Raw genomic sequence first — 23,936 nt, 5'->3', positions numbered from 1 at the left:
AAATTCGAGCTTATTGTTATCACTGAGCCCCCGGGCGGGGTTCTGCACCCGCCAAAGGAGCCGCTTTTCTCGGAGGAAGCCTCCTGGCTCGGGCCCCTCCTTCGTGCATCTCGGGGCTCCACGCTGCATCTCTCCGGGCGGGAGGCAGGGAAGCACCCTGGGAGGGTCCCCCCAACCCTGGCTCTCCGGGGGCGGGTGAGGGGATGGAGGGGCTTGGGCCGAGCGTCCGGTGGGGGGAGGGGCTCCCAGGCCAGCCCCTCGGACTACATTGCCCAGGCTGCTCGCGCCCCCATCCGCGCAGCCATCTTGGGGACCCCCGCCCCCCAAGACCACCCCCACCCCCATCCCCGGTCTGGCCGGAGCGGAGCCGGCCGCCCGGTTCCCCCCTAGTCCGGAGACCTCGCAGCGGGGGGGGGGGGGGGGGGGGCGCGGAAGCCCTCCCCCGGCCACGCCTCACCTGGGACGCCCCGCAGCCGGAGGCCCGGTGCGCGGGGTCCCGGGCCCCGGAGGGGGGCGGGGGGCGGGCCCGGGTTCGAGTGCTGGGGGGGACCGGCCCCGTCTGGGGAGGGGGCGGCCCGCTGCGAGGCGGGCCCTTTAAGGGGGTGTGGTCGGGGGAGGGGGGGGAGCCAGCCAGACACAGAGGCGGCGGCGGCGGCGGCTCCGGAGGCTCCGGCGGCGGCTCCGGCTCGCGCGGCGAGGACAAAGGGCGGCGGCGGGCCGGGCCGGGCCGGGGCGCGGCGGAGCGCGGCGGGGGTGGGGGGGTGGGCGGACAGCGGCCCCGGGCGCCGTCCGGCGGTCCGTCCGTCCGTCCGCCCGCGGGCGCCCCGCGCGTGCGTGCACGTGGCCCGGCGTCCTCGGCCGCGGATGGCGGACAGCGGCCCCGCGGGCGGCGCGGCGGTGGCGGCCCCCGGGGGGGGCGGCCCGGGCCCCCGCGTCTACTTCCAGAGCCCCCCGGGCGCGGCGGGCGAGGGCGCGGCCGGGGCGGAGGACGAGGGCCCGGGGCGGCGGCAAGGCAAGGTCACGGTCAAGTATGACCGCAAGGAGCTGCGGAAGCGGCTCAACCTGGAGGAGTGGATCCTGGAGCAGCTCACCGGCCTGTACGACTGCCAGGTGAGCGGGCCTGGGGACCCCGGCCCCCCGGGACCGAGACCCTCCCCGGATTCCCGAGATCTCCCCGCCGGCCTCCCGGGACCGAGACCCCCCGAGACCCTCCCTGGACCCCCGAGATCTTCCCGCCGGACCCTTAGAGCCGCCTCCTGGCCCCCGCGCCGGCCTCGGATGCACCCCTTTCCAGCCCACTTAGCAGGGGACTCCTTGCACCCCACTGGGGCAGGAGCGGCTCCTCCCCTTCCCCTCGTGGTGCAGCCGGCTTCTCATCCGGCGGGGTGCGGCTCTGAAGCCCCTGCCCTCTTTCTTGCCCAACCCCTGGCTGAGCCAGCTCGGTGTCCGAAGGTGGGGAGAAGGGGCTCAGCCCTTGTTTGCTCCCCCCGGAGAGTCTCGGAGCTTCCCGGTCCCACCATTGAAGGCCCCCTGGGGAGGGGGGCTGCTGGGAGGACCCATCCATTGTCTCCTCCCGCCCCCTCCCCCCATGACTCTTGGGTTGCTCATGGGGATGACTCAGGGACCCACGGGTGCGGTGGGGTGGAGGTAATGATGGGGCCCTGCCCCGGCCTTCCCACCCCGGCCCTGGAATGCAGCTGCTTCTGGAAGGGGGTGTCTGGCAACGCCTCGGGGGCACTTTCCCTCCCCCTCCGCCACAGCATTCCATTGTTTTTCATTCGAAGGGTCCCGGGCTTCTCCAGTTCTGACCTCTGACCCCTCCCACTCCTCACTTCCTCCTCCTCCCGTTCCCCTCTCCAGCTGCTGTTTCCCAGGGAGGGGGCTGGGCTGTGGTGGAGCTCCCCCCACCCCCCACCGCCCCTTGCTGGGCAGGAAGCTCATGGCAGGTGTTTGGGGGGAAGAGGGGAGGGAGCAGTAGCCGATGAGCGGAGGCAGCTGGCACCACCTGTGTCCGAGGGGAGAATGGCCCTGGCTAGGAGGAGCCGGGCTTCTTGCTCCACCCCCCTTCTTCCTTATTCTTTCTGCCTCTCGCCTGCCCTCGCTTTGGGGTTCCCCTGGCACTGCCCGTCTGGCACCCTTCCTCTGTTGGCACCGGATTGGTCCATCCTGGTTTGGCTCCATTGTGCTGGCTGCCAGGATGCTGCTGTGATTCTCCGATGGCACGTTGTCTCCCCCTCAGCCGGGTCTCTGCTGTTTCCTGCGGTTCTTTATCCCGTAGCTGCTGCCCTCTACCTTTTGGAGCAGCCTGGGGGGGACCCCAACCTCTCCTGGGCTGGAGGAGGAAAGGATGAGTGCCTTGTAGGCAGCTGCCCAGGAGACTCTGTCTCCTAACTCAGTCCCTTCTCTGTCCCAGGAAGAAGAAATCCCTGAGCTGGAGATCGACGTAGATGAGCTCCTGGATATGGAGAGTGACAGCACCCGGGCTGCCCGCGTCAAGGTACGGGGTGCTGAGAGGGCCCCCCAGGTCCAGAGCCCGCTCTGCATAGGCCCTGGAGTCTGGCCTCAGACACTTGACACTTACTAGCTGTGTCACCCTGGGCAAGTCACTTAACCCCGATTGCCTAACAAAACAAGATTTTGGAGAGTTTGAGGTAGCCCACACTCCCCTGAAGCTCTTAAACCTGATTGGGGCTCATGAAAGGGTGTCCAGTGTGGGGAGTCTGGCTGGGCTTCACTGGCATGATTCTTTTTTCCACAGGAGCTGCTGGTTGACTGTTACAAACCCACCGAGGTAAGAGCCTACGTGTGTGTGGGGGGGGGCGGGGAGGGTCTCCATCCATGAGCCTCTCCCTCCCATTGGACAGTGTGCTGTAGTGGGAAGTTCGGGACTTTGACTTCACAGTCAAGACCCCTGGGTTGAGATCCCAGATCCCATCTGGCTCTGAATTGCATCCACCAGAGCCTTAGTCTTCCCCTTCAGTCTAGATCTCTGCCCCAACTCTGCTTCTCTCTCCCACCAGGCCTTCATCTCTGACCTGCTAGACAAGATCCGAGGGATGCAAAAGCTAAGCACACCCCAGAAGAAGTGAGGCCCCGCCTCCCTACCTTAGCCCCTTGCCTGGGCTGAGAGGCAGGGGCTCCCCACCAGGACAATCGCTGCCCACCTCGTAGCAACAGCAATACTTGAGGGGGGGGTCCTGCTGCCTGGGCCTGGCGCCCCCCAGAGGGCCCCCCGAGCCCCTCCTTGGGGCCTTTCTCCCTGCTCCCCCCGAGTTTCCGTTTGGGGTTTTTTTATTGTTATTAAGCTGAGGGACTTTTTGTGTTTTTATATCGACAGCTGTACAGGCCCTTGAATAAAGCCAGGACCTGCCTTTTGTGCATCCCGAGCCTCATCTGTGCTTAGGGGGTGGGATTCAACATCTCCTCCGCACTGGGCACCCACAGAAGGGCCCAGAGTTGGAAAGTGGCACCGGCATTGGAGCCAAGGGGTCCTTCTCTCTGTCTTGAGCCCTTCAGCCAGCCTTCCTCTGAAGGCTTCTGTTGCTGTGGTGACAACCCAGAGCTCCATCCCCAGACTGGAGACAGACCTGGCTGGGGAGGCTGGGAATCGGAAGGCAGGAGGGAGGGGTGGCTAGCGGTGCTGATGTCAGCTGGAAGGCATGTGCCCCCTTTCCGGCCTGGGCTTCCAGCCTGGGCTCAGTCACATGGGCACCATGCCAACTTCTGCCACCCACTTAGGGCCGAAGGAATCAGGACTTTCCCTGCTTTTCTTGGCATGCCCCAGATCTAGCTTCTGCCCTCTAAGCCCTGATTGCCTTTGCCCCCTTACCCACCCCACCCAGCTTAGGCCCCTTCAGCTCTGCCAGTTTCCTTGGCCTCCCACCCAGCACTCCTTCCCAAGCCCCCTGGGGGAGAGGGAGCCTGCAGGCTGGATTTCCAGTACCCCCATGTGGTACAATATGGTAATGCAACCTTGAAAAGGAGGCCAGAGCCCTCATGCTAGGGCTGCTAGTATTCCTGGGTTCTGTTCACAGCCCAGTGGGAAGGCCTGCTTAGCTGTTTGAAGTTGACTTCCTCACTTTTCAGTTGAAATAAGGTCACACAGGTACGGAGTTGTTGCCCAAGATGGAGCACCAGCTATCTGAGGGGCACAGCACATCAGGCCCAGCCCAGACTGTGCCCTTGTTTGGGGGCGCTGTCAGCTAAGCCTCCCCTCTCTTCCAGCTCTGGCCACCTTTGCCCAAAGGCAGGACACACATACGCGCCATGCTCCCTTTGGCTTTTTTTATTTCACTTTTTTTAAACAAAGGCTGGTCCCCTGAGAGAAGGACGTCCTTCCTTACTTCTCTCCCTCCCTCCCTCCCAATTGCCCTCCCCAACCCCTCCACTAGAGCTCAGGTCTCCGCTCGATCTTCAGCAGCTCCACTTCGAACACCAATGTGGCTCTACCTGGGCGGACGGGAAGAAGACGAAGGAGGCTTCAGAGCATGGAAGGGACCAGAAACAGGCCTCCCTCCAGGCTCAGAAGAGGGGTAGGAAGGTTGGGTTACCTGGAATCTTCGGGGGAGCTCCTCGATCCCCATATCCTGTGAGGAGAAGGGAGACATGTATGAATGAGGGGCTTTTAGGCCCAGGACTTCCCTGTCCAAACCCTGGGGGGCACCCTGTTCAGTCACAAGTAGATGGGGTTCCTGAAGACAAACTAGGCTAAAAGTCTGTGCCTTCTTCGGGGGAAGACGCTCCTTCCTGAACTAAGTCCTCACGATAAAGCTCCCATGGCCCTTCAGTCCTCTTAAGACCCAAGTACAGCTTTCAGCAGGGGAGGTCCCATGTAATGAGAAATAGCAGGCTGCAAGAGGGGCCCCCAAAGGCAGCCAGAGCCAAGCGGCCTAGGAAGAGGGAGGGAAAAGCAAAAAGGGGAAGGGCACCTCCCTTAGTGGAGCTGACACTGCCTACTGCGTGCCAACCCTCTTTACAATTCCACAACGGGCAAAGGCAAGAGATGTGACTTTCAGATGGACGTTCCCACCCAGAAGCACCAGGAAGAAGGGGTGGGGGAGGAGATGGGGAGAAGGCAAGAGCCTCCAAAAGAGCTGCCGGGGCAGGCAGGATGACACCTTGGATAGCGATGGGGGCCTCCAGGTCAACAGCAGACCCAGGCAAAGCACCCAGTCAAGCAGTGTTAGGGTCAGCTCTGACAGCCTGCCTTTCTGGGCAGCTGGACACAGCCACTTCCTCTCAGAGAGCAGAGGCCAGGCCTGTGGACAGCAGGCCACACAGCAAGCTGATTCCTTTGGTCTCTTACCCAGTTCTGAAGGGATCACCAGCTTCCGCTTCTCCCCCTCACACATCCTGCAGGGAGGAGAGCACAGGCCTGAGCATGGCAGTCGAGTGTGCTGGGCCCAGCCTCCCAGACCCTCACCCCCTCACACATACCCGAGGAGCCCCTGGTCCCAGCCCTTGATGACCTGGCCTGTCCCCAAAGAGAAGACAAAGGCCTGGTCACGGTGGAGACTGCTGTCAAACTCGGTGCCGTCCTCCAGTTTCCCCTGCAGAGGTAGAGGGGGAGGGTAAGGCAGCCGCAGGAGAGAGGACAGTCAGGCCGACCTGCTCCAATTTGCCGTCATACAATCTAAGGTGACCTGGTCCAACCTGAGCAGGAGCCAGGCCTGGGCTCCAGCCAGGGGCCCCTCCCACCTCTCCCACCCTCCACTGAGCCCCAGCCAAGCCTGCTCACTGTATAATGGATGTGGAGCACATCGCCCTTGCGGGACTTGAGGGGGCAGTGGTCCACCCGCTTTTTGACTCCGATCTGGAGCTTTCGCTTTCCTTCTCCTGCCCTGGTGGGCAGGATACCCAGGCAAAGGGACAGGAAGACCAGAAGCCAGCTCAGCTGCATGACCCTGTGGGCACAAAGCCACCCCCAGAAAGCAGGGGAGGACAGAAGAGGTAGTGACTCGGAGGTGAAGGACTTTGCCCCCAAAACCCCACAGGATCCCAGGCAAAGGGTAGAGACCAGCCAAGCGCCCACCACCCTTGTAGCAGAGCTTGCCCACCCTCCATCAGTGAGTCATCCCTCAGGGATCCCCCCACCCCCCACCAGGCTTCGGCAGCCACACTTACCTGTCCATCGGAAAGGGGGCTTGACCTGTGAGCCCAGCAGCGGGGGGAGGGGACGAGGGGAAGACACAGCAGCCGGGGGTCCTGCCCCAAAGCTGTCGACCCGGATCCCACCCCCCACTCCCGCTCATTCCCTGCCCTGATCCCTTGCCCTTCAGTCTCCTCCTGCGCCCTTGGTGGCCTCCCCCTTCCGCAAGGTCCAGACCGTCTCCGGCTGCCCCTCTGCAGGCCCCACGGGCACCCCCCACTCCCGCCACACCCAGGCCCCTCCCGCCCAGCACACCCACACTTCTCCAACCGATGGGGGACGCCCCCTGGGGACCCACACGTCTCCCGGGGGCTCTGGAGGGCCCCTGTCCTCGGAGGTTACCCCCCAGGCTTGCCCCCTGCCACCCCCAGGGGCGCCCCCCCAGCTCTGAGCCCGCGGGGGCCTTCGGGGCACCCACACGGGGTCCGGGTCTGGTGCCCGCTGTTCCCTTTCTACCCACACCACCTCTCCTGGGGGAGTCCGGGGTCGACCTCGGCCCCAGGCCCTCCCTCCTCGGAGGCCTCCCCGGCTCCCAGCCCCAGGGCGATCCCCCAGGCCCACCGCCAGCCCGGGTGCCTGGGCCCCGCCCTTCGGGGGCTCCGCCCCAGGACCAGATGCCCCGCCCACCTCCAAGCTAGGGTCCGCCCCCTGGCCTATGGCTCCGCGTCTCCGCGGGACCAGCCCCGCCCCCAGGCCCAGGGACCCGCCCCCTATCACGGCCCCACCCCCTGTGGGTCCCGGCTCCGCCCCCGGAGCTCCAAGGTCCGTTAGCCCTGGCCCCAGTCCCTGACTCCGGGCCCCACCTCCTCCTTGATCAGCCCCCGCCCCTTGGCTTGGGGCCCCGCCCCCTGTCGAATAAGACTCCGCCCCCTGCGGCATCACCCCGCCGGCAATGTTCTTGGGCCCCTCTCCCTGCTGCCCTTGCCCCTCGGCGACCCCCTGGGCCCGGGCCCCGTCCCCGTCCCCGTCCCTGCCCCGGGCTGCGGCCCCCCGCTCACCTCCTCACCGCGCCCCCGGAACCCTGACCAGCGCCGCCGCCGCCGCCAAGACTGCGCACGCGCCGCCACCGCGCCTTGGCCGGGGCCAGCCGCCCTCCGTCATTGGTCAGGGCGGTGCGTGGCCCCGCCCCCAGGACAGCCCCTGTCACGTGAGGCCGCGCGGGTCCGTCCGGCCGAGAAACCAGCGGACCCGTGCCGGAGGTGATGTCACTTCCTCTTCTCGTCTTTCTCCTCTTCCCTACGCTCCTGGCTGAGTGCAGGCTTCCCGATCTTAGGGTTAAGAGCGACTTCCGAGCGGGCCACCCCTACTTCCGGCCGGGCACTGCGCGGGTCGCGGCGACTCCCGCCGCCTCAAGGGCTTCGGCGCCATTTTGCCCGCACCTTTTCCCCGCCTCTCGTGGGCCCGGCCTCAGTTTCCCCTCGGGCCCAGGTCTCAGCCTTCCAGGCCAGTCCCCTGCCGCGGATCCTCCGCCTGCCCCTGTGCACGAGTGGGATCCTTGGTTTGGACCCTAGGCCTTGGGGACGATGTGACCCTGGGTGACCTACGTGCCCTCCGTGTGCCTCATTTTCTCCGTCCGGAAAACGGGCAGGTAGCTGAGCTTCCGTGGATTTGCAAGGAGCTTCATCTGGCCGAACCCCACCCTCCCCGAATAAGAATCATCCCCCCAACCTGCAGGACCAGGGGCGTCCGTTCCGAGCTCTGCTGGCTTCCATGCCCCCTCCCCTCCCCCTCCTCCCAGCATCCCGGATGTAGGGCTTGAGGGACGGCCAAGCCCTCTGGGGTCCCTGGGCCCGAGCGGCGAGGATGGCGGATGGCGACAGATATGCGATTTTAACCTCAAGGCAGGAGCCACGAAACTCGTCCTCATGGCTGGGACTGTTCAACGAGGGGCTGCCTCAGGGCAGTGGCCCAAGCTCTGATTAACCGCACCTTGCACCCTGGGCCCCTTTTCCCGTGAGATCCCAAGATTTAAGGATTATCAGACGACTCGGGCGCTGCTTCACAGAGTGGGGATGGGAACGGGCTCAGGGGAGAAGAGCCAAGATCACTCAGCCACATTTGGGGTTCCCCTTTGAAAAAGCTCCTTGGAGATGTGTCCTCCACCTGATTCGAGAGGCAGACAAGACCTGGACTGGAGAAATCCTGGCCCTGCCCCTAGTTCACTCCTGGATGTCACTTTCCCTAGAATGTCTGTTTCCTATTAAGTTACAGGCTTGCCTCGAAAGGATGTTAGAAATAAATAATCCGCAGCCTACCCCATTCCTGTTACGAATGAGAAGAGACTTCTGTCCTCCGCAGGAGGCTGTGGCTTGCCCCATCAGGCAGGACTCAAACCCAGGTCCTTAGACTCTAAACCCAATGCTTGTTCTGGGTGGCTTCCTCATCTGTCATAGGAGGCCCATGGACTGGATAGTCCACAAGGTCCTTTCCAGCTCTGAATTTCTGTGATTCTAGCGTTGGCCTGCTTAGACTTGGGCTCTTTAACGCCAGTCACACCTGGTTAGGGCCCCTGGGACCTCCTCCCACTGTAGGGGATGATCAGCTACTAGGTGGGGGAGTAAGAAAGTTTGGTTGGGGAGGGTGGCCATGCTGGTGAGTGCGCAGTCTGATTATTCCCACAGGCACTGCCCAGAAGCTGTAGGGAAGAGGGAGGAGGGGATGGAGTTACCATCCAGCCATGAGGTGCTCCATGGTTTGGTGCCCACCTGCCTCACTGCTCCTACCTCCTACCTTCTACCTCCATGGCCTTCCATCCTTCTCTCAGCCATGTTTGTTTGCGCAAGGCGGTCTGCATCTGGAATGTTACCCCTCCTCGCCTGGGAGCTAGGGTTGAATGCTGGCCCCTCACTAGCTGGCTGCACCACCTTCTGTGAATGAGTCCTGTCCACTTCTGGGGCTCATTTCCTCCTCTCTAAGGGCCTTTCCTACTGTTTTGGGGTGGGCTTGGGAGATGCCTGGGGTAGGTGTCAAGTTTTGGGTCTTTCTTTTCACTCAGGATATGGGATGAATTCACTAATGGAAAATCACCCCATTGCTGATGTTCCACCTTGAGGAATTGATGGGATAGCTTCCTGGATGCAGCCCCCCTCACCATGCTTCCCACAGTGCACCAGGATGGTGTTAGGCTTGGCATAGTTCCATGTGATGATGCATCTCTGCATAGAGAGGAGTCTAGAAGAGTGCTCGTTTCATCTCTTTTATGAGGTTTGGGGGTCACATAGTCCATGTACCAAAGCCAAGAACATTCTTGGTAGCTCTGGAGTCTCCCCACCTTTCTTCATCCCATTGTCAACTGGCAGGGGAAGGCAGTGAGGAATTCAGTGACAAGGTGCTTGTCTGGGCAAGGGAGGGCGTTAAATAAAGGAGAGTTGAATCCCTTTTACCCCAAACCAGTAACCTCCCCTGCCCTGCCCTTCTTCAAGCAGAGCAGCTTAGGGTGATAAATCACTCCAAGACTCTGGGTTTTCTCTGTAGCAGCAGCTCCTCCCCAGATGCAGCCATTGGTGCTAGGACCCAACAGAGCTCCCCATCCCATCGTGGGGCCAAGAAAGGGATGTCCCATGGGGATCCAGGAAAGGCTGGGTCACCTTCGAAGCTTCTTGCACCTGAGGTGAGGCAAGAAGGTCGAGCTGAGACACATAAAGGCATCCTCCCCACCAGAGACAGCTTGAATGAGCCCATCATAAAAAGAGCCCCTCTGGGCTCCTGACCACCACGAGGGTAAACTGGCTGAGCACAGAACTTATTTCGTCTTTGTGTGTTTGGTCTCAAATACAGATCTGGCTTAATAAGTGCTTGCTGAATGGGACTGGAATCAGACTGATGATGCTGTGGTCCAAAATCTCAGAAGTGTGTGTGTGTGTGTGTGTGTGTGTGTGTGTGTGTGTAGGGGGGTGGGGTGCCTACATCCCCACACTAGAGAGGAAGATAGGAATTATGTCAGGGCTGGGAGGGCCCTTAGAACAGAGAATAGCAGGGCTGAGAGGGGCCTTAGAACAGGGAATGGGAGGGCTTTTAGAACAGGGACTGGCAGGTCTGGGAAGGGCCTTAGAACAGGAATGGCAGGGCTGGGAGGGCCCTTAGAACAGAGAATGGCAGGGCTAGGAGGGCTTAGAACAGGGAATAGGAGGGCCCTTAGGACAGAGAATGGGAAGCCTCTTAGAGCAGGGAATGGCAGGGCTGGGAGGGGCCTTAGAACAGGGAATGGCAGGGCTGAGAGGGGCCTTAGAACAGGGAATGACAGGGCTGGCAGGGACCTTAGAACAGGGACTAGCAGGGCTGGGAAGGGCCTTAGAACAGGAATGGCAGGGCTGGGAGGGCCCTTAGAACAGGGAATGCCAGGGCTGGGAGGGGCCTTAGAACTGGGAGGGACAGTGGAGAGCTTGTCCAACTCATTTCACAGATGGGATAACCGAGACCTACAAAAGATAAGTGACCTCACAGCCATATCCTAAGCTCCTCTTTTCATTTCAGTGACTGGTGGCTGTTGGCACTGTTAACAACTTGGCTGCTCCATTTTGTAGCTTTCACCCACACCATACTTTCTCAGATCCTCAAGGGTTCCACTAGATGAACCTTAAGATTTCTTCATGCTCTGGTTCACAAAGTTCAGAAGATCTTGTCCCTTAATTTCCACCCCTGCTTCTCTGACTCACATATAGCCAAAGATTGGCCCAGGTGTCCTCTGAGGGTCCTTCCAACCCTGAGTTTGTGGGTATAGGGTTTGGCCTGTTTGTAGGAATAAGCCGTGCCTGTTTCTGCTCCTGGAAATAGCTTCTTTGCTAGACTTGCCCATTCTTTTCCTTGGCCTCCTCCTTCCCCTCCGACCTGGTCCCATTCTACTCACCTGCAGGTGTCTGGGTTGAATTCTAGGCCCCGCCCTTGGCAACGCAGTAAGCTTCTGCGTCTGCAGCGACAGGTGCAGGTGCGAGGATCAGGGCGCTGTCGTCTCTGGGCACATCTGGGACACTGGGGCCTGGGGCTGGCATCACCAAAAGGAAGCATTCTCGTAGTTAGCTTGAAGCCAAGGAAGGAGCAGGAGTTGGGGGCAAGGAGGGGTGAGGCAAGATCTCTGGGGGCGAAAAGGCCAGACTTTACAAGTTCTGAGGCAGGAGCAGGGACAGAGCAAAGGGGATCCCTAAGGGCCCAAGGACATGGCGAAGCCATAGAAGGCTCTTCCAACGACATTTTCCTAACCCATGATGTCACACAGAGGATGCCGTGTGTCTGTAGCCCATTCTGTGCCCCACAAAGGCCCTGTTCAGGACCTAGTGCCCAATGTGGGGAAAGCCAGCAATGAGCTCACCTGATCGGCTTCACAAAAGCGTCCTTTTTTGGTCTGAAAAGCAAAAATAGAGAGAGAGGATCTAGGCCCTTGGCAGATCTCATGCTTTCTCTCACATCCACTCCCAGAGTCTTAGGCTTCTGCCCCTCCCTCCTTTCTTTTGGCCCCTTCTCCCCGCCCCCTCCCCCAGCTCCTCTCTACCTGCATTCACATTGGCTGTGCTCCACGAGAGACATCTCCCCTAGGTGACTGCTCAGGAACCTGATCATCAGGATCTGTCCTCAGAGTGAAGGGGTGGAAGACAAAGAGAGAACTGTGGGTGGGGGAGGGGGGAGCCCAGGGACAAACCATGGAAAGACATGGGACTTTAAATTTGGAAGGGATCTCCAGTCATTTTACATTTAAGGAAACTGAGGCCCAGACAAAGGAAATGACCTCCAGGTGACCTGTCCAAGATGGCACAAGCAGCGTGAATGGCAGAGGCAGGATTCGAGCCCAGGGTGTCTGGTTCCAAAGCTGGGCCTCTTTCCATTCTGCTAGTGAGCCACAAGGAGGGTCGAGGCCATCGGAATTCGGTCAGGACATAGCGCCCGCTCTGAATTTCCAGGATGCCAACGACTAGAGGCTGACGTTGCCCATGGAATGGCCAGATATTTTCTCTGGCAGGGCACCTCTCCCCACACCACACCAGTACCTGCATTCGGACATGGCGCTGGATAGTAGGCACACACTCCAGAGCCTCATCAGGGCAGCAGCCTCCGCAGCGCTGCAAGGTCACGCAGCTAGGCACCAGCCGGTGGGCAACCTCGCCTGGGAACTCCACACTCAAGGGCACCAGCACCTCCCGGGGCTGGCAGGAGGCTCGGCTGAACACCTCCAGCCAGGGAGTCACTGGGGAAAGGAGAACTCCCTTTTCCTAAGCACTCTTCCAAAAGTCCTCTCTTCCTCCTCCCAGGCCCTGTCCTGCTCTTCTCTTTACACTTCCTGACACCCAAAATACATGCAATTATCTCAGCTCCAGCTCTCCCTTCTAGACCTCAGATCCTAGAATTCCTGAGTTTTCTTGTCAAAGACTCCCTCCTAAGCTTTGTCCTCTTACCTTTCTGTTGCTGGTGGGGCCCCTCTGGTGGGGAGCTGGAAGTCTGTGGGGGAAACAAGACCTTATGCTTAAATAATGGGACATAGGAACTGGGGTGGGAAGGGGGTACCCATAGCCCAGTCCTAGAACCGTGCCACTTCCTGAGATCCTCGATGTTTCCTAGAGCTTCACCCCTTTTCCAGAAAAAAAGAGATACCACTTCCGTGACTCCTTCCCTGACCACCCTACCATAGTCACCTCTCCCTAACCCATCAGGATAAATGCAGGTCACTTTGGGCACTGTAAGTTATCTTTGTATGTGGATCCAATTCAATTCAGTGACTATGATATAAGGAAAACAATGTTTCATGGGGGGGGTCAGAGGGCCTGGGTTCAAATCCCAGTTTCATCGTTTGCTCCCTGTGTGACAGTTCTGGCCCTCCGCATCCACACCTGAAAGGTAGGAGTTGGACATGGCAACCTCTAAGCTCTTTTCCAGAGCTAAATTCAGACTCCTTCCAGCTGTTAATGACTGCCACAGGCAAGGCTCTGAGGTAAGTCTTTGGAGAAAAGACACAGAAGACTTGGAAACCCTGTGGTGCAGAAGCTTAGCATCTAGTAATAACAAAGCATCTACAGGGAGCTACCAGGGCCCTTGGAGAACTTGGAGTCCAATGCCCTCGGTTTACGGGGGTGGACACTGGCCCAGGGAGAACTGACTAGTCCAAGGTCACATAGGTAGCAAGTAGCCAGCTGTTTCATTTCTCACTCCACCCCCCCCCCAACCCCGCCCCCTTGCCTAGCCCGGTCAATGGTAGATGCTTGGGAAAGGCTCCTAGAATTCCATTGAAACACGGCTGGACTCCGAGCCTGCCGCCTGCTTCCAAATCAAGGGTTCTACTCTAGGTAGGAGCTGCTTGTCGGCTAACACCAATGGGTGCCCTCCCCATCCTGGAGGGCACTGCCTCCCCCGACTCGGGCCCTAGTCAATATTTGCCGAGGCATCGATCGAGGCATCAGCCGGGCTCAGTGTTCTTCAGCGGCCCCTCACCCCTGGGCCCCGTGCCCTCTGACCGTTGTTGTCCAGCCAGGCAGGGTCAGGGAGGGGCACAGCTGGCAAGACGCCGGATCCTGCCAGAAAGGAGAACGTGGTTCCCGTCCCGGGGCTAGCCCAGAGAAGAGGGTGCAAGGGGGAGGGGACCACAGGGGGAACAGCCTTCCCCCCGCAGCTTGCCCCTGCCGCTGCCCTCCGCCGTCCCGGGCGCCCAAAGGCTGGCTCTTGCGTGATGGATGCCCAGGGAAGCCCGGCGCTGGCACTGGCCCGGACCCACCCCACGAGGGCCCTCGGCCCTCGCCGTGGCCCCACTTCCTTCCGCCAACCTTGGGAGAGGGCAGCGGGGGCGCGGGCGCACCTACCTGCGCCGCGGCTCCGGGGGGCAGTGGCGGCAGCAGCAGCAGCAGAAGGGCGGCCAGCAGGAGGGGGCTCATGGTGCCCGCGGGGCTCCCGCATCGTCCTAGCCTGGGGGTGGGGGCAGGCGCGAGGGGAGCCCCATGGTGGGGCCGCTGGGCGCAGGCGGCGGCGCGGTGCCCGGCGAAGCAGCGGCGGTGGCGGCGGCGGGGACACGGGCGGCCGGGGCTGCGGGGGGCCGAGCCCGGGCGGCTCATGTGACCCAGACACGCGCTTCACCCCCCCCCCCCCAGGCCCGAGGGAGGAGGGGCCGGCCGCGGCCGGGAAGGGGGCAAGGGGGCGGGCAGCCCGCGGCCCGCACCCCCAGCCCGGGCCGCTCCCCCTGGGGCTGCACACGCCCCCTCCCTCCCTCTCTCCCTCCCAGTCAGCTGGCTCTGGCCCAGTGGACAGCGCTTGCTCGCGCCCGGGCCACAGCCCACGTGGGAAGGAAGAAGCCGAGAGGGCTCTGGGGCACCTGAAGATATAGCGCCCTGGGCCGGACCCTGGCCGAAGGCAGGAGGCACGAGGGAGGAGTCAGACACCCACTGACAACGACTTTATTGCACCCGGGCAACAAGGGACCAGATGGGCACCGCGCCCCTGCCGCCGCTCCAGCCCAAGCAGCCCCTCCGGGGCCGGAGGCCAGGGAAGGAAGGGTCGCAGGTCATTTCCCGGGGTGCGGCTGGGGGCTCTGGGGCTTCTGCAATCTCTCCTGCTGGAGCCTGGAGCTGTTGGCCCTGGAGGGGAAAGGCTGAGGTGACCCCAGGAGCAGAGGGAGGGCGGGAGGGCAGGGAAAGAGGAGAGCCGGGCCTCTATCTGAGAGGGAGTCCCATCCTTCCTCCCGACGCGCCTTCCCTCAGCTCTTTCCCAGGCTGCCCCGTTCCCCGGTCCCCCCCCTCCCAGATTCTTCCGCCCTGCTGCGGGGAGTCCAGGCTCAGTGCCGTTCCCCCAGGAAGCCTGTCCCCCTCGTCCATGCCTCACCCCACTCTGAACCTCCCGAAGCTCTCGGCTCTGGGATATATAGTACCATTTACAAGGAGACCCTTCTAGGAGGGGCAGAGGCAGGGGCTACGTCTGCCTTCAACTTTGTCTCGGTCCCCACGCGGCCACAGGGCTCTTTGCCTAGGAGGTTAGGCTTCCCCTAGGTCTGGGGGCACAGATGTAGCGGGGAGCCCTTCCTCCCGGGAGTTCCAAATGTGCGCTCCTCGGAGGAGGAAGCAGACAGACACCTGGCCCTGGCTCTGCTCTCATTGTAGATCGCCATGATAACTCGGTCTTTCTCATCCATGAAACTTCGGTGGACCTGCTCCAGCTTTCTGCGGGAGGAACAAGATTCGGTGTCTGCTTCTCCTCCGAGGCTGTCACCCCCTGAGCTCCTCCCGATGGCTGAGGGCAGGTTACCTGAAGGCAATGTAGTGCATTACCATGCCCCCCAGCATCAGCAGGAGGCAGTACCCCAGAACTCGATGGTTCTGTCTCTGCTGCCTCTGCCGAGCCCCGCGGTAGTCCTCTGGGCGCACCCTGTGGAACTGGGCCCAGTACCGGGCATCGTCGGAGGACCAGGAGCTGCAAGGGAACGGCCACAGCTGAGAGAGGGAATCCTTGGGGGTTGGGAGGAGAGCCCGGGGTTGTGGTGGGAACAGGATGGTGGCAAATGGCCAGGGAAGCAGGGCTACATAAAGTGGAGGATGGGAGGGGCTGGGGAGTCTGGCCTTCACCTGGAGGCAGAGGCAGGGCGGTAGCTCTGGTAGGGAGACTGGGAGGTGTGACGGGGAGATGGCATGGAGCCTCGAAGGTGGAGCTGGCTGTCATAGTCTCGGCGGCTGGATTCCTTGCTCAAAATCCGGTAGGCTTCGTTCAACTCCACAAACCGGTTGTGGAGAGCAGGGTTCTTTGGGTCTCGGTCAGGGTGCAACTGGGGGTAGGGGTGGGGAGGAGGGGAACTGGGAGGAGAGTCCTCCCAGCCTCTCCCACTCCTTCCCTAAGCCTAGGCCTCCCCGGTAAATTCTTCACAATACTTTTTCTTTCTAACCCCTGCACAAACTCGGTGCCACATTTTGAAGGCTTAAGGGAGTGGAATGATGCCTGTATCCATTGATCGTTTCCCTTAAGTCTTACTCTAGCTGTCCACCTCCTCCATGCAGCCTCCCTGGGTTCCCCCAGGCTAGGAGGCTCTTCCCCTCACCCCCCTCCAGTGTTCCTGGTTGTACACTTCCCTGATGAAGGGACTTGGTAATCCTGTGTATCACAGGGATCTGGGGACCGTAAGCCCCATGAAGGGAGTTATTGGTCTTGCCTAAACTTTGTACCTCCCCTTTTCGTGGTTCAGTGGGAGCCTAATAAATATTTGAAAGAAGGAAAGAATGACTGAATTTTGTAGGACAAAGGGGATGAAAATGGCACAAAGATTGCTTCCCCCCAGCCTTCTGGGTATCCCCAGTGAGGCCCCTGCACTTACCACATGCCCCAGCCTGGTTCCAGGCCTAGACATTTCTCAACCAAAAAGGCAGGACAGGGAAGGGTATTCCAGGTTACTCCCATCCTCTGTCTTTCCTTGTCTCCCTAGAGTTTCCTCTGAGACTCCAGAACCCCAATGATCCTGAGGGCCAGGCCTGCCCTTGGCACTCCCTCCCACTCATCAGAGGCTCTAGGACTGATAAGGAAGGCCCTTGCCCAACCTCCCCCAAAGCTCATAATGCTTGGTAAAACTTGACTTCCCGGGTCTTGAGTCCCCCCAATGTCTGGGACTTTGAGCAGAGGACAGCCTACACAACCCCCTTCTTCCCCAGGGCCCACTGGAGTCTCTTCTCACACTAAGCCTGTGACCTGTCCAAGGTCACAAAATTCACAGGCATCAGAACCGAGGTCTTTTGACTCTGAGCCCAAGACTCCTTCCCCTACTCAGCACTTGGAAAGAGTTGCGGGGGTGAAGCCAGGGGCTGGGGCTGGCAGTGGCAGCTTCTCTGGCCAGCTCTCAGCACCTCCCTCCTTCCCCAGATCCCAAAGCTCCCACAGAAGCCTCCTGGTCCAGACACACCTCTTTGGATTTGGCAAAAAAAGCCCGTTTCACTTCCTTCATGCTGGCATCTGGACAGATCCCCAGAAGTTCATAATAGTTACTCTGTCTTGCCCTGCATAGAAGATGCGGGGGGAGAGACTGGATAGCTCTGAAAGTCCCCAAAATAACAGGGTCATACCTGATCATTCCAGAGATGGTCAGGGGCTGGGGAGACAGAGGGGGCCCTGAGCAGATCAAGCCAGCCTCTCATACAAGAGACCTCAGAGGTCAGAACCAACACCCTTGTTTTACAGACCAGGAAACAGAGATCCAGAAAGGCTATGTAAGTGTCAGAGCTGGGACTCAAACCCAGGTCCTCTGAGTCTCAAATTTAGGGCTCTTTGTGGAGCATAGAATGTGGGAACTGGGAGGGGCCAGTCTCAAACAGGCCTTTACCACTGCAAAGGGAGACCACCTGGTCCAACCCCCTTATGATACAAAGAGAGCAATGGCCCTGGAGAGCCCAAGGTCACAGACAGGACCAGAGCCAGGGTCTCTCCCTCCCCTGCCCAGACTCACCTCAGGCAGAGAGTGGAGCTGAGGGGCCTGGCAGAAGGAGGGCATCGGGGGCACAGCTGGCAAAGCTGAGGGACCAGGCGGAAGAGGGGCATTTCTGTGCCTGAAGGAAGATGGGCAGGACACAGAAAAGTCACCCAGGCTGGCACTGGATTCGATGGCCTCTGAGCTCCCTTGGGTGGGCTGGGAATCTCTGACAGGGGGGGATAGCCTTGGGCAGACTTCCTGAGAGTGGGGATACTGGGGTGGGGGGGAGGTTCTCAGTTAATGGAGAAAGGGCATTGGGAGTGGGGGTGGGGCTTCTGTCACTGGGGACCCTGGGAGTTTGTCTTCCATTGGGGAACACCGAGGGAGTCTCTGATGCTGGGGAACACTGGGGGTTTGACATTGGGAGGGCCTGGGGAAAGGAACAAAAGCATTTATTAAGCACCTACTGTGTGCCAGGCACTGTGCTAATGACTTTACAAATATTATCACATTTGATCCTCACAACAGCCCGGTGATGTAGGTTATGATTCCTATTTTACGCACAGGTGAGGTGACTTGCCTGGGGTCCCACAGCTAGCAAGGGTCTGAGGTTGGACTTGAGCTCCCGGTTCACCGACTCCAGGCTCATCGTTCTACTCAATTCACCACCTGGAGGGGACATTGGGGGGGGTCTCTGACGCTGGGGGCATTGGGGGGGTCTGACACTGGGGGCCACTGGGGGGTCTCTGACACTGGGGATGCTGGAAGATTTGACCTTCTGGACACTAGGCGATCTGGTATCACGGGACATTGGTGGCCACAAGAGACTGACAAGAGGGGACATTAGGGCCTGACATTGGGGGACACTGGGGGTCTCTGACATTGGGGATCTGGAGGTCTCTGACACTGGGATGTCTGGCGTTGGCGGGTCCCTTCCAGCGGGGAAGGGGAGGCTGACAGGAGGAGGGGGTCTGCTTGTGGGGGGGTGTTGGCGGAGGGGCAGATTCTCACCCCCGGGGGGGAAACTGAGGCAGAGGAAGTCTCTCCCCGCGACCTTCGCCAATCTTGGGAAGAGACCCCGCGTCCTGGTTCGGCAAACAAGGCCGGCGTTCCCACCCTCTCCCGCCCCCCAATCTGGATTTCAGGGGAGGGGTCAGGGAGCTAAGCCCCGCCCCCAAGCACCGCCTCTGCACCACCACCCCCTTCCCCCCACCGCCGCTCCCCAAAGTCCGCCTTGACACTCACGGGAGCTCAGGAGCCCGACGCCCGCGCCGCCATTTCCTGCTCCCGCTCAGGCCACGCCCCTTGCCCGCCCCAAGGAACTTACAATTGGTCCGCGCTGCTCCTAGTCCCGCCTACTCGGCCCACAAAAACGGTTGACGTCGCCCCACCCACCACTCGTCCTCAGCCGTTCCCATTGGCCTTAGCGCTTTTAGGCCCGCCCACCAAGCGGCGGAGGCGTAAGGAGAGGGACTGGGCTCTAGTGGAGTCCCGCCCCCAGAGGCCACGCCCCCGTCCCCTCCCCCTTTTCCTTCCCTCTTCCCCCTTGCCTGCGTTGAGGGGAGGGAGCCAGGCCGGGAGGGTGGAGGTTTCTCTGAGCCCATCTCTCCCACCCCCCTGTTTTTCAGAGGAAGGAATCGAGGCCCAAGGAGGTCAAGTGACTTGTCCAGGGTCACCTAGAAAATCGGTGTCAGAGCCAAGATTCCATCAAGTGCAGAGCCCACACCCGTCCCCCAGCAAACACAAGTGGGGAAACTGAGGCCCAGAGCTGGGAAAAGCTGTGCTCGAGATCACAGAGCATGTTCCGGAAGTAAGCTACGTTCCTCTTTGTGCCTCAGTTTCCCTGGCTGTTAAATGAAGGCGTTGATTGATTCTTAGCCTGGGCTCTTGAAGAGGTTTTTTTTTTTTTTAATAGTTTGATAATACTCCAATAGAAGTTGTTCCTTATAATTCTTTTCTTTTATGCATCAAAAAACTCAGCTAAGGAGGGAGGAGGGGTCCATGGGCACCCCCGGATGCTCCCAGGGGTCCAGGACCCAACAAAGGTCAAGATGCTTTCAAGATCTGAACCAACTCCTAAATTCCAGGACTGCATAGATGGGGAAGACCCAGGTCATACAGTAAGTTCATGTCTCTTTGTCCAGTTGGGAGAAACTAAGGCACAATCTCTTATGGAGCAGTCCTCAAACAAGACAGAGTGGACCCCAGAGCTCCAAGAATAAAGGCTTTATTGTCCGGACAGTCCAGGACAGAAGCGGGGAGGGATGCTGAGAAAGGAGTGCAGGACACCAGGAGGCAGGGCCTTTCCTCAGGCTGGCCTGGCCTGGACCAGGTTGTAGAGCAAAATGGCACCCTTGGCCGAGGGACAGAGCTCACCCCAGGCTTCAGACTCCTCCTGCAGGCGACGGACTCTCTGTGCATAAAGACGGACTAGGTTAAGGATTTTAAGAGCCCAGCTGTCCTCCCTCACCTCCCCGCTCCTGGCTGCTTCTGGGTATCTTGCCTCTTACTTGCATTCTTACCACCGAAAGGGACCTCAGAGGTCCTCTGTCCATTTACCCATCCTCCCTCCCTGCCCAGAATATCTTCTCCACCATCTCTGGCAGGTAACCACCCAGCCTTTGCTTGAAGACCACCAGGGAGGGGCGGCCTACGGGCTCTTCACGGGATCTGGGCAGCCTTTCACCCATGGTTCCCAAGCTCTGTCCTCTGGGGCCAGGCACGGTAATCTAATCCATTTACCACCCTTCAAAAATGAGAAGACAGCCATCGGATGTATTCCCCCAGCCTTCTTTTCCCGAGGATAAACATTCCCATTTCTTTCCGCCACTCTTGTGATGTGAACGTGAGCTCCTTCCCCACACGGGCCACCCTCCTCCAGATGGGCTGCGTTTTGTCAATGTCTGTCCTAAAACGCTGGGCCCACAAGTGAACATGACACCTCTTTCTTGTGTATTCTCTGCTCCCATTAATGCAGGGGAAGCCAGAGGAAGCTCCCATGGCTGCCCCAGACTCCCCTGGAGCTGGCTGTCCACTTAAATCCTAAGACCTTTTACACAGGAGCGAGCATCTAACCAGCCACACCATCCACACCCAGCCCTGGGCTCAAGACATCAATTGTACAGATTCAGGATTGCCCATTTACCCTCTTTAAAGTCTCACTTGGGCCTGGGAACATCTTAAAACATCTTTGCTTTCTGCTCATATGATTTGGAGCAAACCTTCTCCCTTCCAAAATCTCACCTGCAGCCCCGGCTGGCTATTCCCAATTCTGCCCAACCTTGCACTCGCTCCCAGCATCAGCCCAGGACCCAGGCATCCTGCCTCCCAGCTCTCACCTGCGTTTCCATGAAGATGATGCCAGTGGACTCATGAGCTTCTGGTCCTCCAGTCATATAGAGGGTCCTCACCTGCTCAGAGGTCAGGTTACAGCTAAAGGAGGGGGGAGACAAGCTTCTGGGAGCAGGGCAAGGGCCCCAAAGCTCAACCCTGCCCTGGGGCTCCAGTTGCCCTGATTTTGGTTCCCCAAACTTGGGCCTCCAGGCCTCTCCTAGAAGACCGGGAACAAGGTGTTGGGAAATGAACCCTTCTATGGTGCTGTCCCCCTGGGGACTTCAAACTTTTCCCTGAAAAGTGGGATCTGGCTGATTGCAGAAGAAAGTCCAGCAGTTCATACACAGCAGGATTTGAAGCCACTTTTAAAATGTTTGTGACCTGTCCCCTCCCCAGTTTGCCTACTCCTGCTTCTGATTCTGTCCCCCAGAAGAAAGCAGCACTGTCCCAGATAGAATGCCCAATTACCTGACATAGAATTCAGCACTGGCCCTTCCTGCACTGGTCTCATTTCGGGCGATGCCCAGGAGGAGGGGACGGCTCAAAGTCGACAATGGCACATTCACCTGGTGGGGATGGGGTCGGAGGTCAGGGGGCATTGCCTCAGCTCCTGCTATCCCCTCCCTCCACATCCCCCCAAACTCGGATTTAGCCCCCTCACCTCATCCCGGATCTCCTGCAGGATGGAGGAGAACAGCTCCGGAACCACCAGATCCTCAGGCAGATCCTCATGCCGGGGCGTCTCCCCAGGAAATAGGGCCTACGAGGAGGCAGCCTCAGCTCGATCTCCTCCCCAGGACAGCCTAGCCTCTCAGTCTGCAGCTCCAAGAAGACTGAGAGGACCTGGCCTTGCTCTAGTCTCTTCATCCCAGCCCCACTGAAACACATCAGACTGGGAGAGGAAGAGAAAGGGCAATGGGCTGACCAGAAAAGAGCCAAGCTCTTGGGACCAGGATACCTGGGGTTCTAGGCCTGGCTCTGACTTTGGGTTTGGCATCCCCTGCCTTTTCCAATAACTCCCTCATCAGCCATTGGTTCCTGGTGATAAAGAGTCAAAGGGGTAGAGAATGGACCTAGGATTTCCTGGTTGAAGGAGCTCTCAAAGGCAATGCAGGCATCACCTTCTCTGCCACTAAGAGTCCCAGGGAGCTGCCTAGAGCTCTGAGATATGGTGTCCTGCCCAGGGCCACCCAGCCAGGAGCTCTCTTCCCTACTTCGACTTCAGCTCTTTAGTCAATGACTCATCGAATAAAGAAGAAAAGTCATCACTTCAGCAAAATAAATCAGCACACAGTCGGTCAGAGAGTAGATGCTATGTTCCACACCTATGGTCCACCACCTCTGCAAAGGGCTGACCATGAGCGAGCCGGCCTGCCTGCTGTCTCCTCCAGCAAATTCCTTGTCTTCGATCCACCTGTCCCTAGCTGCTTCTCTGCTGCCTGTAAACCTCCACCAATCCCCCCAGTCCTGCTTGTGACGGTGCTAGATCTCTCCTCCCTTCTCCACTGAACACACTCTGTTCTCCTCCCCTGCTTTAAACCTCACCACTCACCCTTGCCTCTCTCCAGCCCTTCGGTCCGTTACTGGGACCAAAATGGAACTCTTCGCTCTTCGCTCCTCCAGACCTACCCCTTCCCCCAACTTCTAGAACTTAGCACGGTGCCTAGCACACAGGAGGGGTTTAAGAAACACCTGTTGGCTCCACTTCCCTATTTTTGCTGAGGTCACCAACATCTTTTAAGCCATCCAGGTTCTCCAGCCCTGTGGGTGCTCTATGACACTCCTCACTCTCACTCACCCCAAAGCGCTGCCCGATTGCTAATCCTGTTTCGTCCTCCACAGTCTCTCTCACATCAGTCCTCTCTCTCTGCTTGCGTGGCCACCATTACCTTGGTGCTGACCCTCACCACCTCACCCCTGGGCCACTACACTAGCCTGGGGGTGGGTCTGCCCACCTCAAGCCTCTCCCCACCCCAGCCCATCCTCCGCTCAGCCACCAAAGGGATTTTCTGAAAGCCTAGATCTGATCATGATACCCTTACCCGGTTCTCAGTAACTTTCAGTGGCTTCCTATTACCAAAAGTGTCAAATGGAAACTCCTCTGTTAGGCTGCTAGGAGGCACATTGAGTAAAGCATTGGGCCTGAAGTCAGGAAGACCCAAGTTCAAATCTGGCCTCAAATATTTACTATCTGTGTGACCTTGGGTAAGTCATTTAATCTGCCTGCCTCAGTATTCTCAACTGTTAAACTTCTAGTTCCTGGCTCACTTGGGCTCTAGAAGGCCAGTGGCTGTCTTTGCCTGACTCTTCAGGTTATAGGTGCTCACCTGTGGCTCAGGGTGCCCCCCTGGCACATCTATCAGGCCAGGGGCCTCAGCCACCCTCAGAGACCGGCGTAGAAAGACCAGGAAGCCATCCAGAGTGCCCAGCATGGCACCCACTCCCAGCGGGTCTGCCAGGTAGGCCTGGGCATCTCCCCAGTCAGCTTTCCCCTGGCATCGCAGCCTGCCTGCCGAACCAGCCCAGTTGGTGCCTAGGAAGTCCTGGTAGGAAGTGAGGCCCATACGCAGCATCAGGCAGGGCCCGCCAGGGTCAGGGGGCCCCAGCACTGCTGAGTGCAGTCGAAACTTGGGAGCATTGAAGATCCAAGGCTGGGCCTGCCGGCGGGCATCCCAAGCAGCAACGATGGAGTCCTCCCCTCCGGGCAGTGGGCGCCGGTCATAAGCTGGGCTCAACTCTGCCCGTACCTGCTCCTCAGCCAGCCCACCCAACGGGCACTGGACAAGCAGAGAGACCTCAGGATCCATAGGACAGAGGGGACAAGGCTGGCAGTGGGGGACGCAAGGTCTGGAAGAAGGAGATGGGGCAGAGTCACCACCGCCCTGCAGGGCATCTCTTGCCAACTGCTGACCTCTTGTGGTGTCTCCCCGATGCCCCCTGCCCCGGCTCAGCACTGACTCTGTGGGCAGCTCCCAGCGGTGGGGGGCTGCCGCCGCCGCTGCCCTTACCGTTACTTCTGTTACAGTTGCCCCTCCTGCTGCCCCTGCGTCTCCTTCCGGCCTCTGCAGCCTGGCTGGGTCTGGCCCCTCCCCTCCCTTAACGAAA

The 23,936-nt window shown here is 59.7% G+C and overlaps 6 protein-coding genes across 9 annotated transcripts; 1 reads left to right on the top strand and 5 right to left on the bottom strand.

Annotated features, from left to right (window-relative positions):
- The first annotated feature begins 864 nt into the window (after positions 1 to 864).
- Positions 865 to 3,380, top strand: PPP1R14B (protein phosphatase 1 regulatory inhibitor subunit 14B). The gene is made up of 4 exons (XM_036764670.1): positions 865 to 1,110; positions 2,414 to 2,497; positions 2,759 to 2,791; positions 3,021 to 3,380. The coding sequence occupies exons 1-4, from the start codon at positions 865 to 867 to the stop codon at positions 3,087 to 3,089; spliced, it is 432 nt and encodes a 143-aa protein (XP_036620565.1). The 3' UTR covers positions 3,090 to 3,380.
- A 912-nt stretch (positions 3,381 to 4,292) lies between these two features.
- Positions 4,293 to 7,225, bottom strand: FKBP2 (FKBP prolyl isomerase 2). Of its 2 annotated transcripts, none has more exons than XM_036763826.1 (6): positions 6,124 to 6,277; positions 5,738 to 5,903; positions 5,437 to 5,549; positions 5,306 to 5,352; positions 4,551 to 4,586; positions 4,293 to 4,449 (listed from the first exon to the last, which is right to left on the bottom strand). In XM_036763826.1, exons 1-6 carry the CDS (start codon positions 6,249 to 6,251, stop codon positions 4,388 to 4,390), a joined length of 552 nt encoding a protein of 183 aa, XP_036619721.1. In that variant the 5' UTR covers positions 6,252 to 6,277; the 3' UTR covers positions 4,293 to 4,387. The 2 variants fall into 2 exon arrangements, with proteins under 2 accessions (XP_036619721.1, XP_036619723.1); XM_036763828.1 differs by lacking the exon at positions 6,124 to 6,277 and adding an exon at positions 7,147 to 7,225 and having other exon boundaries at positions 4,295 to 4,449.
- On the bottom strand, positions 6,257 to 7,027 carry LOC118855212 (translation initiation factor IF-2). Its single transcript, XM_036765297.1, has one exon. It carries the CDS (start codon positions 7,025 to 7,027, stop codon positions 6,275 to 6,277), a length of 753 nt encoding a protein of 250 aa, XP_036621192.1. The 3' UTR covers positions 6,257 to 6,274.
- A 2,103-nt stretch (positions 7,226 to 9,328) lies between the features above and the next one.
- On the bottom strand, positions 9,329 to 14,175 carry VEGFB (vascular endothelial growth factor B). The gene is made up of 7 exons (XM_036765296.1): positions 13,927 to 14,175; positions 12,532 to 12,574; positions 12,127 to 12,323; positions 11,634 to 11,707; positions 11,454 to 11,486; positions 10,995 to 11,129; positions 9,329 to 9,753 (listed from the first exon to the last, which is right to left on the bottom strand). The coding sequence occupies exons 1-7, from the start codon at positions 14,173 to 14,175 to the stop codon at positions 9,732 to 9,734; spliced, it is 753 nt and encodes a 250-aa protein (XP_036621191.1). The 3' UTR covers positions 9,329 to 9,731.
- A 316-nt stretch (positions 14,176 to 14,491) lies between these two features.
- DNAJC4 (DnaJ heat shock protein family (Hsp40) member C4) lies at positions 14,492 to 18,807 on the bottom strand. Of its 2 annotated transcripts, XM_036762430.1 has the most exons (8): positions 18,744 to 18,807; positions 18,079 to 18,167; positions 17,535 to 17,634; positions 16,995 to 17,088; positions 15,676 to 15,872; positions 15,359 to 15,523; positions 15,187 to 15,273; positions 14,492 to 14,694 (listed from the first exon to the last, which is right to left on the bottom strand). In XM_036762430.1, exons 3-8 carry the CDS (start codon positions 17,624 to 17,626, stop codon positions 14,622 to 14,624), a joined length of 708 nt encoding a protein of 235 aa, XP_036618325.1. In that variant the 5' UTR covers positions 17,627 to 17,634; positions 18,079 to 18,167; positions 18,744 to 18,807; the 3' UTR covers positions 14,492 to 14,621. The 2 variants fall into 2 exon arrangements, with proteins under 2 accessions (XP_036618325.1, XP_036618326.1); XM_036762431.1 differs by lacking the exon at positions 16,995 to 17,088.
- Positions 18,808 to 19,709: 902 nt separating this feature from the next.
- NUDT22 (nudix hydrolase 22) lies at positions 19,710 to 23,901 on the bottom strand. Of its 2 annotated transcripts, XM_036762264.1 has the most exons (6): positions 23,840 to 23,901; positions 23,159 to 23,678; positions 21,493 to 21,591; positions 21,300 to 21,397; positions 20,837 to 20,930; positions 19,710 to 19,911 (listed from the first exon to the last, which is right to left on the bottom strand). In XM_036762264.1, the coding sequence occupies exons 2-6, from the start codon at positions 23,636 to 23,638 to the stop codon at positions 19,807 to 19,809; spliced, it is 876 nt and encodes a 291-aa protein (XP_036618159.1). In that variant the 5' UTR covers positions 23,639 to 23,678; positions 23,840 to 23,901; the 3' UTR covers positions 19,710 to 19,806. The 2 variants fall into 2 exon arrangements, with proteins under 2 accessions (XP_036618159.1, XP_036618158.1); XM_036762263.1 differs by having other exon boundaries at positions 23,159 to 23,882.
- Between the last annotated feature and the right edge of the window lie 35 nt (positions 23,902 to 23,936).

This window comes from Trichosurus vulpecula, chromosome 6 (assembly GCF_011100635.1).
Source record: "Trichosurus vulpecula isolate mTriVul1 chromosome 6, mTriVul1.pri, whole genome shotgun sequence".
In the NCBI taxonomy this organism is placed as follows: Eukaryota; Metazoa; Chordata; class Mammalia; order Diprotodontia; family Phalangeridae; genus Trichosurus; species Trichosurus vulpecula.
This window is presented reverse-complemented; position numbering and strand designations above follow the sequence as displayed.